This window comes from Platalea leucorodia (genome assembly GCF_965183815.1).
Source record: "Platalea leucorodia genome assembly, chromosome: 2".
Lineage (NCBI taxonomy): Eukaryota > Metazoa > Chordata > Aves > Pelecaniformes > Threskiornithidae > Platalea > Platalea leucorodia.
The window spans coordinates 96,770,881-96,785,739 of record NC_138824.1 but is presented as its reverse complement, the minus strand read 5'-3'; the positions used below and the strand labels follow the sequence as shown (position 1 = coordinate 96,785,739).

At 48.3% G+C, this 14,859-nt stretch overlaps 1 protein-coding gene across 3 annotated transcripts in view; it reads left to right on the top strand.

The window, feature by feature from the left end:
* Positions 1-14,859, top strand: part of PDE9A (phosphodiesterase 9A) — a gene marked incomplete at both ends in the record, with an annotated part of 49,011 nt that overhangs the window by 13,417 nt on the left and 20,735 nt on the right. Inside the window, 5 exons of one of the 3 annotated variants that reach the window (XM_082305148.1) lie at positions 1,529-1,606; positions 1,948-1,991; positions 9,048-9,102; positions 9,937-10,007; positions 14,695-14,779. In XM_082305148.1, the coding sequence (XP_082161274.1) occupies positions 1,529-1,606; positions 1,948-1,991; positions 9,048-9,102; positions 9,937-10,007; positions 14,695-14,779 (333 nt within the window). The remainder of the gene's footprint in view (positions 1-1,528; positions 1,607-1,947; positions 1,992-9,047; positions 9,103-9,936; positions 10,008-14,694; positions 14,780-14,859) is intronic. The other 2 variants (XM_082305149.1, XM_082305150.1) reach the window with 2 other exon arrangements.

Here is a 14,859-nt window from a genome sequence, read left to right as displayed (position 1 = left end):
TGAGTGCACATAGGTTGTGTGCGCCTACCAGTTATCCCTCAGCACTACATTTTTGCCCATATCAAGTGAAACACAGCCATATGTTTAGAACCTGTTTTTTAGGGAAAAAATCGGGGCCAATTAGAAGCGTTGCCACTAGGGGATAAACTTTCTATTTAGGTACAGTACAATCTAATCCCAGGTATGGGGTAGTCAAACACAAAGTACCCCAGCAGAACCATTTTATAGAACATAAATATCCCCAAATCCATTGCCCCGGCCAAGTATTTCCTAATCTATGTTGTCCTGCAAAGTCCGTGCATCTCTCCTGCTGTAATTTCCTGGAGGGTTTGTTTCTCTTACCTTCAACCTAGAGAGCAGCATCCAACTTAAATCTCTGTGTTGAGAGGGATCCAGGACCAGGTGTAGGTGTGTGTCAGGGCAGGAAAGGCCGGTGCGTGGTGGAGGGTGGCAAGGTGTAGCACCCAGCCACTTCTCCAGCACCTGTCCGGGGCAGTGGTGCAGGGGGAGGGAAGCCCCTTAGTCACATCTAGAAGGGGGCATCTGCTGTCTGCATATGGGCCTTGAGCAGCCCAGGCCAGATGCACAGCAGCATGCAATAAGCCATAGTCTTTACCTTTGTACATACAGGTTTATAATACAGAAAAAGTACAGGAAAAAAATAAGCCAATCCTTTTATCCTGGGTTTATTGCATGACTCCAGCTCTGGGGATCGAAAGATAAAATTGTCTATATTGACTCATAATTTACATAAACTGCTGGACAGAATTAATGCCCTTTGCTGTTTATCCTGGGTTATTTCCTCCGATTTGACAGTAGAGAGGTTAATGCCTCTCATCTGCCTATGATGTCAAATACTTCCACTCCATCACCCAGGAAACTTTGTTTAGCAGTTTTAGTCATTCATTAACAAGGTGTTCACTGTATATTTGTCATTTTATTTTCATCAGAAGACTTCCAAAGAATTGTTCATTTCAACCAGGCTCCTGGAGCCAGAGTAAACCTCCAAGGTTTACATCTGAGACTATAAGATCCCACCTAGCACAGTAATAAAAGAAAAAAAAAAAGGCCCCATATTCAGCAAGACATTTGTTTTGTTTGTTTTGGTAAAGGAATAACTAGACAACTTCAAGACATTCATAGCACCGGTAGTCATTTGTATAGTGTGAGTCAATACATAGCTGCAGAGTCAATGTATCACAAAACATATCTTTTTAATAGAAATTATTAGTTGGTGACTCAACAGAATACATGAGTTAGCAGGGTGCAAAGTCTGCTCTGAGGTCAAAAATGATCACACTTAACATTTTACCAGAAACATCTCTGGTAATTGAAATGGGTGAAGCATCAAGCCTACCCTGTCCTGAGCTTTGACCCTTTCTGCACCAAAGTAAAATGGGTCCAAGACAGTGCCAGGCCAGGCCAGGAGTGCTGCAGGAGAGAAGGCGGCTATGCACCACATGCAGCAGCACAGAGTTTCAGCCAGTATTTCTAGGTCAAATAAACCTCTTTGGCACATGTTTTTCAGGAACACAACAATCTCCCTTTTGACGGCAGACAATTGTATGGTATCCATTGATCCAACAATGCCTGCAAACTCAGAGAGGTAAGCCTTGCTGCAACCTGCTCTTCAAAAACGGGGTCAAGCCCAAGGGAAGGGATGGTGGTTGCCTGCAGATGCCTTTTTTGTGCAGTGGGAGGTGAGCAGCTCCCTGGAAGGAGGGAGATGACAGCAAGAATTGCATGCTGGCTTAGAACACTAAAGCCTGCTGGTTTTGAAGATTTTTGCTTGTTATTAAAGTAGGAGTAATCATCTGAAGAAAAAAATACTGCTTTTAAGTGTTTAATGTAGAACATCTGTTCCCATCCCGCCCTGTTTGCTGTCAAATGTGAAACACAAACCGCTTTCTGAGTGTTGCTAACATCAATCCTCTCTGATCCTACCAGGTCTCCATACAAAGTGATACCTGTTGCCACTGGGCAGCTCTCAGGTAAAATGACCCTTTTGAACTGAATTTACTAAAGCTGAATTTGCAAACATTTGCACATGGAAATTATGTGGCTATGATGCAAGAAAGAAAGATGATGGTGTCATGGTTGTAGCTATGGCGGAATAAGAAGTGTTTGATCACAGTGTTCTGGAGGAAAGCTAAGAAAAAAAATCCCCAGATTTCAAAGTATTTGAGGGTGAGGTGGAATGGCTGGGGTCCAGGGGACTTTCACAGTGCTTAGCTCTGGTCTGACTCAGCACCACTGGTGTCCTGGGGAAAGCCTCGCATGGAGCAGTGTTTTCTTTCAGGCAACACAGACACTGTTTGAAAGCCTGTCCAGCAGTGTTTTGTTAAACTTGTTCGTCTCTCAGCAAAGCTCTTCTGGAAAGCTGAGCACAACATTTGAACCCCATGTTATTTCCAAATGGCTGAGGAGAGAGCATAATTTCTGTTGTGGGCATGGTAGCTGTAAGTGTAATAAATGTTTAAATACACCTGACAAGACTAAAGCAGGCCCGGGTGAAAGAACACATCTGGAACACATTCCCCAGCGCACAGCGCTGTTGTACTCCACAGGCAGGACTGAAGTGGCACTTCCACCGTTTCTCTTTGCCTGCCAGTGTCATGCTCAGGCCAGTAGCTCCCAGGCACTGGGGCAGAGCATTTGCTTGGGGCAATTCCTGTAGAACATCTGGCTCACAATCTCTCTCATCCGTGCAACTGCAGCATCTCCTGTCACTCGCTCTGAGGCAGCCTGAGCAAGAGCCCTAGCCTGTACACTGTGGAGCTATAGGGAGAAGCTGGCTGCTGGGGCAGGGGCTGCAGGAGGGTAGGAGACATCAGCTGGGGACACAGTTTGGAGCAGTAAAATGAGAAGACAGGAGAGGCAAGAGGCAAGAGGTTAAGATTATCTTGGAAACGTAGGCTGCACAGAAAGAACAGGAGGGAGCCAGGAAGTCTGGCGCTGGAAAAAGCAGTGTGCAGGAATGGGCGAGGCTCTTGGATTAGGGGCAAGGCAGTTTTGCTGGTCCCACCTCCTCTTCTTGCTAATGCTAGTTGCTCTTCTTCTTGCTGAAGCTCCTGTGTTGCACAAGAAAACATAGTGTCTCACAGCACTGCCTTTTTTTAGATGGGGAGGCAGAGGGAACCAAAGCTGCTCTCTGAGGTACCCACGTCCACCGAGGCAGAAACATCTGTAGAAAAAGGACACAGCAAGGCAGCGTAGGAGGATGTGCAGGGGGGACAGAGAGGCAACAGCAGGGAGCTCGTGGATGCAGAGAGCAAAGACGAACAGAGAGCAAAAAGAAGCTAGGAAACAGGGAAGAACTTTATCACAGTAAGGTTTGTTATAAGCCATAAACAGGTCCCATGTCAGTGATTGCCACTGTTGCCAGAAGGAGGTACTCAAAGCCGAGGGATGCACGTGACTGCTAAGGGAAAAGAAGCTGTCTCCTTACTGTAACAAACTCTGCTGGAACAGCATCACTCTTCTGGTCGAGGAGTACACTATTTGCATTATCAGATCAGAAAAGGTGAGGTCTTAACTGGAGCACATGTCTCTGTGTACCAGCCGGTGTGGGTAACCAACAGCCATTTTCCCCAAGATGGAGAAAGACCGGTGAACAGGGCTGGTGGGGCTGGAAAAGGGCAAGAAAAATTCTGCAGTAGGTTGCCAAAGCATAAGACAGAGTCTGCTATGGAAAAAGGAGGAAAGTTGAACTGAGTGTGATAGAACTAATGTTCCTTGGTATCTGTTTCTCTTTCACATGGGTTGTCATTAATCTTAAGCATTCCTGACATTTTGCTGAGAGTAGGAAGAATAAACAGAGTGGGAAATTGTTCCTCTTCATTAAAAGAAAAAAAACAGCTCTGTTCTAGTCTTCACTTCTTAAACAACTCTGCCTGCGTGATTCTGCTTCCCAAAGCAACTCATCCAAATACATGCCAAAAAAGGGGTCACCCCAATTTTCACAGCAGTGGGAGGTAATGAACCTCTTTTCAGCAGTATCCCAGGCAGCTGGAAAAGAGTGACGCACACTTCAGCGGAACAAAGACTGTAAAAGGTGGGACTGGAAAATACGATCCTTTGGGAGGAAAATATAAGCAGTGGCTTTTATCCAGCAGAGGAGATATCCACTGGAGTCCTGCTAAGAAACCATTCTTCATTTCCTGGCCATAGTCATGGGAGAGGGTTGGAATTAAAAAAATTATTATTCCAGTGAGTGTCCGTTGGACGCAGCGGCGATCGCCGCATCACCGCAGGGTCAGCTGTCTGCAAGGCGAAGGCAGGGGCCCAGCTGGCCGGCCCTGAGCCTGTGGGGCCGCTGCATCACGTGCTGTCCCTCCTCTCGCGGCCCCGGACCAGGAGGCGCGCGGCTGTCCGAGCAGAGCATCAAAACCCCAGTGCCAAACCTTTCCTTCTCTCTGGGGTGTTTAAACTCCCAAGCCCATCGAACGGGCATCTTCTCTCTCCCAGCAGCAGAAAGGCTCTGGTCTGTGTCCTTGCAGTGGAATGGGCTCAAAACTCACAAACCGATGGCCGTGTTGTGGCTGTAATTAGTAGGGTTCAGGCACTCTGCAATATTGCTGGAGATGCCAATTAAATGAACAAGTCTTACTAGCAGCACACTCTTGAGAAATAAAATGGAAGTCTGTTACATTTCTGATAGCGCAGAGAAAGGAGCTATTGCGGAGCTCAAGTGAGCCCGATCCACTGCAGTCCTAAATGGGGGGAAACATGCACAGGGGCTTTCCTACCACTCCAAAGTTAGGGTAGCAAAACACACAGGCAGCTGAATGAGCCCTTAAAGATCTCACCAAGGATGTGACCTGAAAGAGCGTGACACGTGCCAGGCTCAGCCCCAGCTCTCTCTGCACCTCTGTCTCCAGCTTGTTCTGGTGGGTCCTTCAACACAAGCATCCCCTCATCCCTGGGAAAATGGGCAAGGAAACCCAAAGAGAGCAGTGCCCGATCGGGATGGCGGCCAGCAGGCGGGGAGAGCTTGCCACCTGCCACTCCTTGCTCAGCAGCCTCGGCGCCGGGGAACCCCACCAGCGTCAGCGCCGCTTGGCCAGGCTGAGGCTGTAGGCAGCGTCTTTGCCTCCCACTTCACTTGCCGTTCAGTTATTTGCCTTTTCATCTAACAAGCTATCTAGCACTTGCACAGAGGAAAACCCACGGTCTCTCCTCAGGCATATCGGCTTGCAGTGGGAGAACTAGCTCGACCAAGACCTGTGTGGCTGCCTGCTAGAAGGCCCACGTCTGAATCTGTGCTAGTCCTGCCTTGCTCGCTGCTGAGCCCACCGACAACGTGTACAGCTGCACCAGAGGTCCCCAGGGACTGCTTTTTTCCCCTGAATGATTAAATACACAAGATCTTGTGCAGATTGCTGTTGGTAAAGTGACAGAAGCTTGTCACTGTGTCTAAATCTTCTTATTCTGGGATCTCTCTCTTCTCCTTTTGGAGGCATATTCACGCTCACAGCTCAGGCAAGAGGGAAAAGGCAGAGACTGTGAGAGAACAAACCCCTCCTGCCTGCTGCTTCTTACACGCATCCCACATGGATGCGTGCGTTGGGATGGGGGGCAACTGCTCAACTGCTTCAGGATTACTCACATAAGCGGGGACTTGCATGCAGCAGCGCAAATTAACCTGAGCTGTCAAGCGAATTTGGTGCTCGATATGACGTGATTCATGGATGTGGGCTTGGACTTGAAGCACACCCCTTCCTGGGGCTTTTGTCCACCTGGCACTTTTTTTTTTTAAATTCTTCTGACTGCCCAAATCCAAACAAACCACAGAAAGGGAAATACAGACAGGAGCCCAAGCCAGAGGTACAGGCACACGTGAGAAAGAGACTATATGTGGCAAGAATTCGCCAGCCTGACACTGTCAGGGAAAGGCAGACGCCCATGTCCTCACAGCCTTGCTTGGCCACATCAGAAAAGATGGGGGGAAACCAACCCACCCCCAAAACCCCATGCACTCCCCGCTTGCACCTCGTTGAGGCTGGCAGGATGGCGAGGGGAGCCGAGGAGGGTGGGAGGATGGAGGTGGCTCCCCGGCCATGATCTCGGCATGTAAGACGGGAGAGGAAGAGTCACTGCCAAGCAGGGCGGTGTGAAGCAGAGCATGCATGCCAGTGGGTTATAAGCCATCTGTGTCAGTGCACGCATAACCTGAGCTGCCCCAGTGTGTACCTAGTCCCCGTCTGGCAGGGAAGGTGCGTGCTTGCTGCCAGCCCTCCGATTCGGCCACAGCAGGAGCCACAGGAAAAAGTGCTGCTGCCATATTACCCCGCACCTGCTTTCTGCCCAGACCTGCTGGAGACGGGGCTGCCGGGAGGGAAGGCAAAATGGCTCCTTGCTCTGTGATGCCCCGGCCAAGCTCCCTGCTGAACTCGGCAGGGGCCAGCAGGCGAGGAGCTGAAGTCCCTCTGCCTGCAACGAGCGTGGGAATGAGCCATGGGAAGCCTGGGGAGGCCTGAGCTGGCCTCTCCCCTGCCCAGCATTACGCTATTGCAGCATCTTCTGGAGGGGGGTTTTCTAATTTCCATTTGTCAGCTCTAAAACGCCCTGTGTATTGTATATATGTGCAAAAATCTGTCCTGCTGAACACCTGCATTTGCAAATGTTGCACATTCACGGTGCTGGCAGGCGGTGAGCTGAGAAGAGGGTTGCTGTTGGCTTTTGGGTTACTGCAGGCAGGAGCTGGTGACCCTCGGCAAGGTGCACGGATTGCATCTGCCCATGCCACGTGCAGCAGCATTTCCTTTTCCCGGAGGGAATCACAGAAAAACAAATAAAGCGACTGAGGAAAAAGGTAGCTGCATGCACCTGGGGTATCAGCCCTGCCCAGAGGTATAAAAAAATAAAGACGACAGAGGGTAATGAAGGGAGTAAAAGGACACCTAGCCTTCCTGTTTTACAAAGGAGTGGGCAAGCGAGACTAAATGATGTTGGCATGATGTCTCATTTTCTTCAGAATCAGGGGTTAGCAGAGGTCTTCCCCTCGGAAAGGAAGAGGGCAAAGAAATGGATCTTTGTCTCTTTAAGATGAGATGAACTGCCACTCTTAGTCATATATCTTTACTGCACCCTAGGGTTATAAAAACATACATCTTCATTTTGAAAGTCTTTTATTACATCCATAAACATCAGATTGCAGCTGACTGTTCCCTGGATGAGAATGTCCTAGTACTCCAAGTGAGTTTTGACAGGGGGAGGGAGTGAAAGTAAGATTTTTTTTTTTTTTACTGGAACCGTGTTTATAGGGAACTTGTCAGTCTCTGGCATGCTACAGCCACTGTCAGAGCTGAGCGGCACCGAAGTGAGAGGACACAGGTTTCTCTGCTTGTTCTCACTGTTGGACTCGGGTACCATCCCAGGTGCTGCATACGGTAAGCTTTCCTCCTGTCTTAAATAGGACACAGCATTTGCTTTGTTTCAGTGCTTGGGTTTTCAAATGGGGTTTGTGAGAAAACTGAAAAATGGGTCTCTGTGAAAAGAACTAATCTCTTCATTTGCTCTGCTAGCCACTCCATTGGGAGTCGGATCGCAGCAAAAAAATAAAAGAGGGAATTAGATCTGAGACTTTCAGAGCACAGAGTGCTTGCTCCAGTTTAGAGACATGGGGTAACAGCCAAATTGTTTTGACCAGAAAAGTGAATGCTCTTGACAAGTATTTCTGACATCTCTAATACCTGAGAAATTGCAAATCCTTTCAACAGGTACAAGAGCTATTATTTAGAAATATGTTGTAAATGCTGGGTTGTATTACTGTCTGATGTGTTTTGCCTGGGTGATTGCACTTGTGAGGCATTGTGCTCCCTCAGGCAAGTGCAAGAAGTAGCTTCAGAAATGTCATTGGGGTTTTTCTATGCAGGGTATAAATGGGTGTTCTGTAATCTGCAGCATGTATATGAGAGGATGCAATGTTTTCGCTCCTTAAGCATGAGTACATCCACATTGCAGGCATGAGAACGACTGCAGCACAGTGCAGTTTAAATTAGCTGGTGGGCGAAAGTGGGAGCAATCTCAAAACAGCAGCTCACAGCTCAGCAGAGGTGATTTATGCTTCCCCTGTCTGTGTGAATACAGCGTGGAAAGACTGAAAGATGGGAAAACATTGCTATCGTGCTTTTTCCTTCCTAAAGTGTACTGTCCCTCGAAATCTAGGGTCTTGTTTTAAGGACTCGTTTGCTTTTTTCTGTGTTAGTGATTGCATTCCTGTGATAGTCTTGGGAAGGGGTTGGGGTTTCACCAGGCTGACTTTCCTGAACTGGCTGAAGCGCCTGAGTGCTGGAGTTGGCAGTGGGAGGCGGGGAGCTACCAGCGCCAGTGCTCCCAGTGTGGCCTCTGCCGCAGCAGCTCAGGCAGCGATGGGATCTCCGCGGGATCCCCCTGGCAGCTCTGTCCAAGTTATGTTCCCAAGGGAAAAGGGGTTGGAAAACTTGTGCCCTGCTGTGTCCATCCCACAGGAATGGCAGACCTCATTCTGCAAGGACAGTCACTTTGGCATCTCATGTTTGCCTGAAGTTTTATGCATAGCAGTACAATCCTTATGAATTTGCACCAAAAAATTGGTCTCCAGGATAATGTCCCAGTGTAAATCTGAAAGGCAAACTGGGTTTTATTGTCTTCATAAGCTGTTGCGTTGTTCGTGGGCACTCTGGCACAGTGTGCTGATGGTGTAGAGGCAGTCTTTGTAAGCCAGACCTTTCAAAAGTGGATGGCAATTCTGGGTGTCCCACTCAAGAAATGCAAAAGGGATCTCCTTTCCAGAGAGTGCTGCTTTAAACCAAGCCACCTCTCAGAGACCCAGCACCGCCCAAAAATCCTCTGAGAAACCTTGACTGTAATCCGCAGGCAGAGGAAGGCAGGTGAGACAAGCAGTCATTCCCAAACGCTGTCACTCTTCAAAGGACCAGAAGGACTTTTTGGCTAAATGCCTCATCATCAGAGCTGGAAGTATGGGGATGTCACTCTGCAGGGGGGTTGAGGGTGTCTTCTTTCCTCTGTCATTTTCTGTTAAGTCTCCCTCCTATTTTTTTCAGAGAAAGAAGAATTGTTCCAGAATTTATTGGGACAGATTGCCGAGCAGTTCTCAAGGTAAGAAGCTGAACATCATTATTAATTTAAAATGCTATTTCTTTTATCAGCCTGAAGTGAAATTTTCACAAGAGGCAGAGGGGCATTTAAGATCTCTTTCGAATCCCACTCTTCCTGCCAAATTTAGGCCTGGTACACACCTGATTTCCTGCTGACAGCAATACGGTATCTTAAACCAAAAGCGATTTTGGCAATTAACTTTGATCTAAAAAAGGAGATGAAGTATTAAATATAAATGTCCTTATTATGCTCCTGCCCTCTTAGGAAGCAAAAGAAATGCTTCTTTGCTGAACAGTCAAATCATCTGATTTGTGTCATTTTTCCCTTTATCACCCGAACATGTCTCCCCTCCAACAGGATTTCTGAACACCTGTACAGCAGTCTAATTTATTCCAGCTGTTTTCAATAAGACAGATCAATCCCACCACAGCTCAGCAAATCACCAGCATAACTCAAAAGGAGGAGGGCTTCAGAGTGTGCAAACACCAAGATGCTGCTGTTAGGCGAAGCATTATCAATTTAACTTTGCTTCCCTAGGGGGTACAATAACAAGTCACTGCGGAGAGAGGGGGTGATGAAGTGTTGCAGAGCCACAGTACATTCCCAGAGCCATAGCAAAATCATTTGTTGTTAATTTTTCTGAAAATTAAACTCAGGTGTATTTTCTGCCCAAATCTTAGCACTTCCATGGAAAATTTTCTTTTCCTTATGGCAACTGCCATTGGACGGATCAGTCCTCTGAAAAATGTAGACATTTCTAGCAAAAGTCCTTTGCACCTAGGGTAGGTATGACACTAAATGTATAACATTAATACATGAGGGTTTTCTTTTCAGGGTTTTTAAAATCAGTGAGCTGAAAACGGAAGTAGCTAATCACTTGGCAATGCTGGAGAAAAAGGTTGAATGTGAGTGTCCCTTTATTCGTATCGCAGTGGGAACCGATGCCTCAGAAACCCCCCGCCTCCCTGCCCCTGTTGTACCCCCACTGCGTCCCGCTCCTCACAGCCCCCCTGCTTTCTCCAGTCGCTCATAGTTTGGGCGGCCTTGAGCCCCAAAGGCCGCAGGCCAGCCCGGGGTGAGGCGCGGGGAAGGCGGGAGCCCGTGGTGGCACCGGCTGGCGGGGCGAGGCCGGGGAGGGACGCCTGGCTTCGCAGGCATCCGGAGCGCCCCGGCGGGCTCCCCTTTGAGGGGCTGCCGAGCCCCCCGATGAGCTTTGGGCCCTGGGCCACGTCCTCCTGCGACCATGTCCCCACAGCAGAGGGTCTCCACCACCCACCTCCCCGTCCCCCACCTCCAAGCCCCCCGGCCTGCCCTCCCACGTCCCCTCGTGCCCCATCCCCGTCCCCCGTCACCTTCCCTGCACCCAGCGGTGCCCCCCATGCCTCTGCACGGGCACTGCCTGCAAAACGCCCCCCCACAACACACCTGGGCTCGCTGCTGCATTTTGTAATTAATTAAAGGAGGGTACCGCAGCTGCCTGCCTTCTACTTCAAGTCGGATATTTGCACAGATCAAACATGTTGTCTTGCAGAGAGACTTTCTCCTGTCAGAAATGCATTTACTGTGTATTAAGCAGTCGGGTCGCTCCTCACTGCTGACCGAGGCCCAGCGCCAGCACTGGCACCTGACTGCATTTCTGCTAAGTGTCATGTCGCGCACCTCCCTCTGCCGGGAAAGGGCCCGAAATGGGGCAAGGTCTTTCCCTGCAGCACATTTGTGCGCTACACCTGCAGCACAGATACAGCGCGAACACCGAAGCGTCCATAAACAGGCGGCGTAGCATGTGCTGAAATACAGCCGGAGGGTACGTCTCGTTGTCTCGCGAGGCAGTAATTTCTGGGCTGCAAACATGGGGGTTCACCCCTTGCTGGCCATATTGCCTGGCAGACTACCAGGCAGCATCAATTTCCTCGCTTGTTCAGTGTGGTAACAGTAACACAACTGCATTTAGTTACTGTGCAACAGCCAAGTTAAGTTCATCTGGCCAAAGAGCTCCTCTTCTGTTTTTTTGTTTTTTGGTCTTTTTTCCCCCATACAGCATCTGACTTGCTGTTTTTCAGTACATTATGCAGAACACAGACCCCAGAAAGGCAGAGAAGGAGTATGTGCTGTCGCACAGCACCATTTTGACACCAAAGGCCACATCCTCGCTGATACGCAGCATTTAAGCCAGGAGCGGGCAGAGTCTTCCCCAGCATCACAGCTGCAGCAAGCACTTTCTCATTAGAGTTGGCTGGAAAAAAAAAAGTTTCTGGTTCATGGAAGTTGTTTTCTTGACATTTCCCCTGACCAGAAGCTACCTTGACCCTGCAGCTGCTCAGTGAGACTGATGCCTTTATCAGCAGGGAGAGGAAAAAAATGTCCTTATTCAAAGAGCAGCTGCAGGGGAACCTCTCCCAGAGGCGACCCCAGCTGCAGGCTCCTGGTGGGGTGGGAGTCCTCTGGTGACGTCCGTGGAGGGGTGCACCCTGCGGCGTGCCTACCCCCGGCACAGACCTCCGCGAGGCGCCCGAGTAGCAATCCCTCCCAGTCTGCTTGGCTACAGTTCACCCGAGGCTCCACTGATTTATTCTTTTGTCCAAAAGAAAAAAAAGAAAGTGAAAAAAAAAAAAGGAAAAATTAGCTCAGTCACTCTGCATTTTCTGTGAAACTTCTGACCAACGCCAGTCCTCAGGGCTAAGCGGCATGGACTAGAGCAAATGAGGCAAGCATTCCTGTGGGTCTTCCTATCCCCTTGGTAGCCCAGGCGAGCAACTACTGCAGCCAGCTAGGGGCTGCTTTCGGCTACTGGCTCTCCCCGATGGCCCGCTGGGACCCCCGGCTGCACCCTGCACACATGCTGCCTTTTCACACTGGCAGCGCGGCAACGGAGGGAGATAACAAAGTTTTCCACGCCGCTGCCGGCAGGGAAGAGTTGTGCGTTTGCATTCTCCGGCACTTTATTGCTGGTTTAGGGAAGGCAGCATACCCAGAGCTGCCGTGCCATGCAGGTGAACTGAATTCACTGGTCCCCAGATGAGGCTTCTTTCTGTAAGTGGATCTCGCTGGTGATGGAAATAGCAGCAGACTTAGCAATCTGCTGCCATTCTGCCTGAGCGCTCGCGATCCCATCTCTAGCAGCCTCAGCCTGTGGGAAGGAGCTCCCCGGGTTGCCTGTCTACAAGTGCACCCATCTGCTTGAAATTGGACTTCCAGAATTTGCAACAGAGCCAAATCCACATCATTTTGAAATAATCACAGGCTTTCATGTTTAGAAAACAAAACTGTGAGGGGAAGGGAGCGTCCAACCTCCCTACTCGAGCTGGGCTCCCAGAGGTTGCTTTAAGAGCCGTGTTTCAGTGCTGGATTCAGCCCAAGGATTTCTTCAGACAGCACAGGGTCTTTACAGAAGGTATTTCTTGCTGCAGAATAATATAATGGGCCCCTAATCGGTGCACATGACAAGGCCATTTATCATTTGTGAGCCAAATGTGAAAAGAATTGTGCTTTTGTTTTGCCTTTTCTCCTACCTCCTTCGGAGATCCCTTTTCCACCACTTTCACATGTGATCTCCAGGATTTCTTCCCCAGAGGGGATGTGTGTGTGGGCATAAGTGCTCATGACAGCGCTACATCTGCACCTCACATAAAATGTTCTCAGCATCCTTCCCGCTACTATCTAGAGACCACGTCACAGAGATGTGTTTTCAAGGAGCCAAATCTTTTAACTGATTTTTAAATCCCATCTAAAGCTTGTGACTTCCCCTTGGAAAATGCATCCATGCAGGGCAAGTGCTGGGAATGTTGTGTCCTGTGGCTTGACTTACTCTGCTCCAGTGTTCGCACAGCAGCCCACACATGAATAAGGGAGCTGGCAAAAACCCTTTACAATCTGTAAGCATCTCACATCTACCTTAAGAAAATAATTATGTAAATTCTCTGCTCCCCTGGAGAGGTTTTGGAAGAAAACTAAAGAGATGCAATACGATAAAAATGCTCAGGGCTGCCATTTTGCACCGTAACTCCTCTTCTCTCTGCAGTTGCCTGCCCCACTACCCTGTTGGTCTGATAACTCCGCTTTGCTCCTACTGCTTCAAATAGGCACTGGCCACCATTTAGACAGCTTGGCAAATGGGCTACCCACGAACTTCTCCTGAATGAATGCACCAAGGTGGTACATAGCGGCGCAGGGCCTGCAGGTCAGCTGCAGCTGATCATCGGCAGTGGAACTGAGTAACCAAAAAAATGCAGCCAGATATCCAGAATGAAGATATCGAATAAGCAGGACAGCATCTTGCCTCTATCATCCCATTGTGATCACCCAAAGAAATTGATTGTAACAATGCTAGACAAAAAAACGTTAATCTGGAAATGGGATTTTTAAGTGGAGGGTATCCCTGTAATCAAGCATAAATCGAAACCCTTTCCCTTTCCTCTCCTAATATGTGGCATTTTGGACTTGGTTCATACAGCTTTCTGTTTTTCCCCTTTCCCAGTTCCAACAGCAATCTTTGTTCTTACTAGCATAAAGAAAACAAAACTGAGGTCTCTGCTTATCTACGGAGTTGTGCCCTTCCAAGGCAGTTTTTTATCACTTACACGCTACCCTCCAGATAAGTGTGATTTTGACTATTATTTTCTAAGAAAGTGACCGAATACTGATTGTATGATTGCACATTCCCCTGAGTTCCCCCGAACCACAGCTTGTCCATGCAAACAATGAGTTCAGTAAACAAATGAGCTGTGAAGTGATTGCACATGAATGACATGTACTTAATAAATGGTGCTGCGTTATGTCCTTGAGCATGCTGATAGCTCAACGAGAGGGAAAGAAAAGGGAGACTATTTTCATTCTCGCACCACGTTGGGTTCTCATGGCTACATGGAATGAAATGCATTGCTGCATAAACAGGCAATCAAACTTTTTGCCTTATGGCTCTCATAATTACATACAGAAGGGGAATATAGGATTTTTTTGTGCCACATGCAGAAATAACGTTTGATTACAAAATTGATTGGCAAAAAGTGACAGATCTTCAATACCTAAAAAAAAACCCAAACCAACTCAATCGTTAGAGCAAAACTTTTCAACATTTCTCTCTCTCCTGCATTCTCACTTTGGTTTCTCTGTATCTAGCAATGCCTCTCAGAGCTCCTTAACGCTCTGCGTGAACTTTCAAATGAAAATCTTTTATCCTAATGGGAATTCTGATCCTACCGGGACATGTTTGCCTAGCTGCGCTTATCATCCCATCACAGGAGGGTATTTTTTGCTCAGGATTTCCTTTGATTCGTGTTCTACAGCAGAGCAGTGAAGGCACCAGAACAGCTGACTGCTGCTAACAATCGTGGAAAAGCTGAGACGTTATAGCCGTTTTGTGAATTAAAATACTGTGGCTATTATCTAAAATTGGCAGCAGAGAACTCCTATGGGTTTTCAAGATATATCGCTTTGGCAGCACCTGCCTATGTGAGAACCGGGGCAGACTGTAAGCGCTTGCTGGCTCACTGGATAACCCCACTGTTAAAGCCCTTTGAAATTTTGCACAATTGGGAAACGAGATCCTTCGACTTTCTCCATGGTAACACCCCTGTTGTTTTCCTTTGTTGACAGTGGAAGGCCTGAAAGTAGTGGAGATTGAGAAATGCAAGAGCGACATTAAAAAGATGAGGGAGGAAATGGCAGCAAGAAGCAGCAGGTAAGTTCTGCTTTGGACCTAACCAAAGAAATAAGCATCTGGTTTCAAACCCTAATGCAACGTTTCCGCAGAACTGAGTT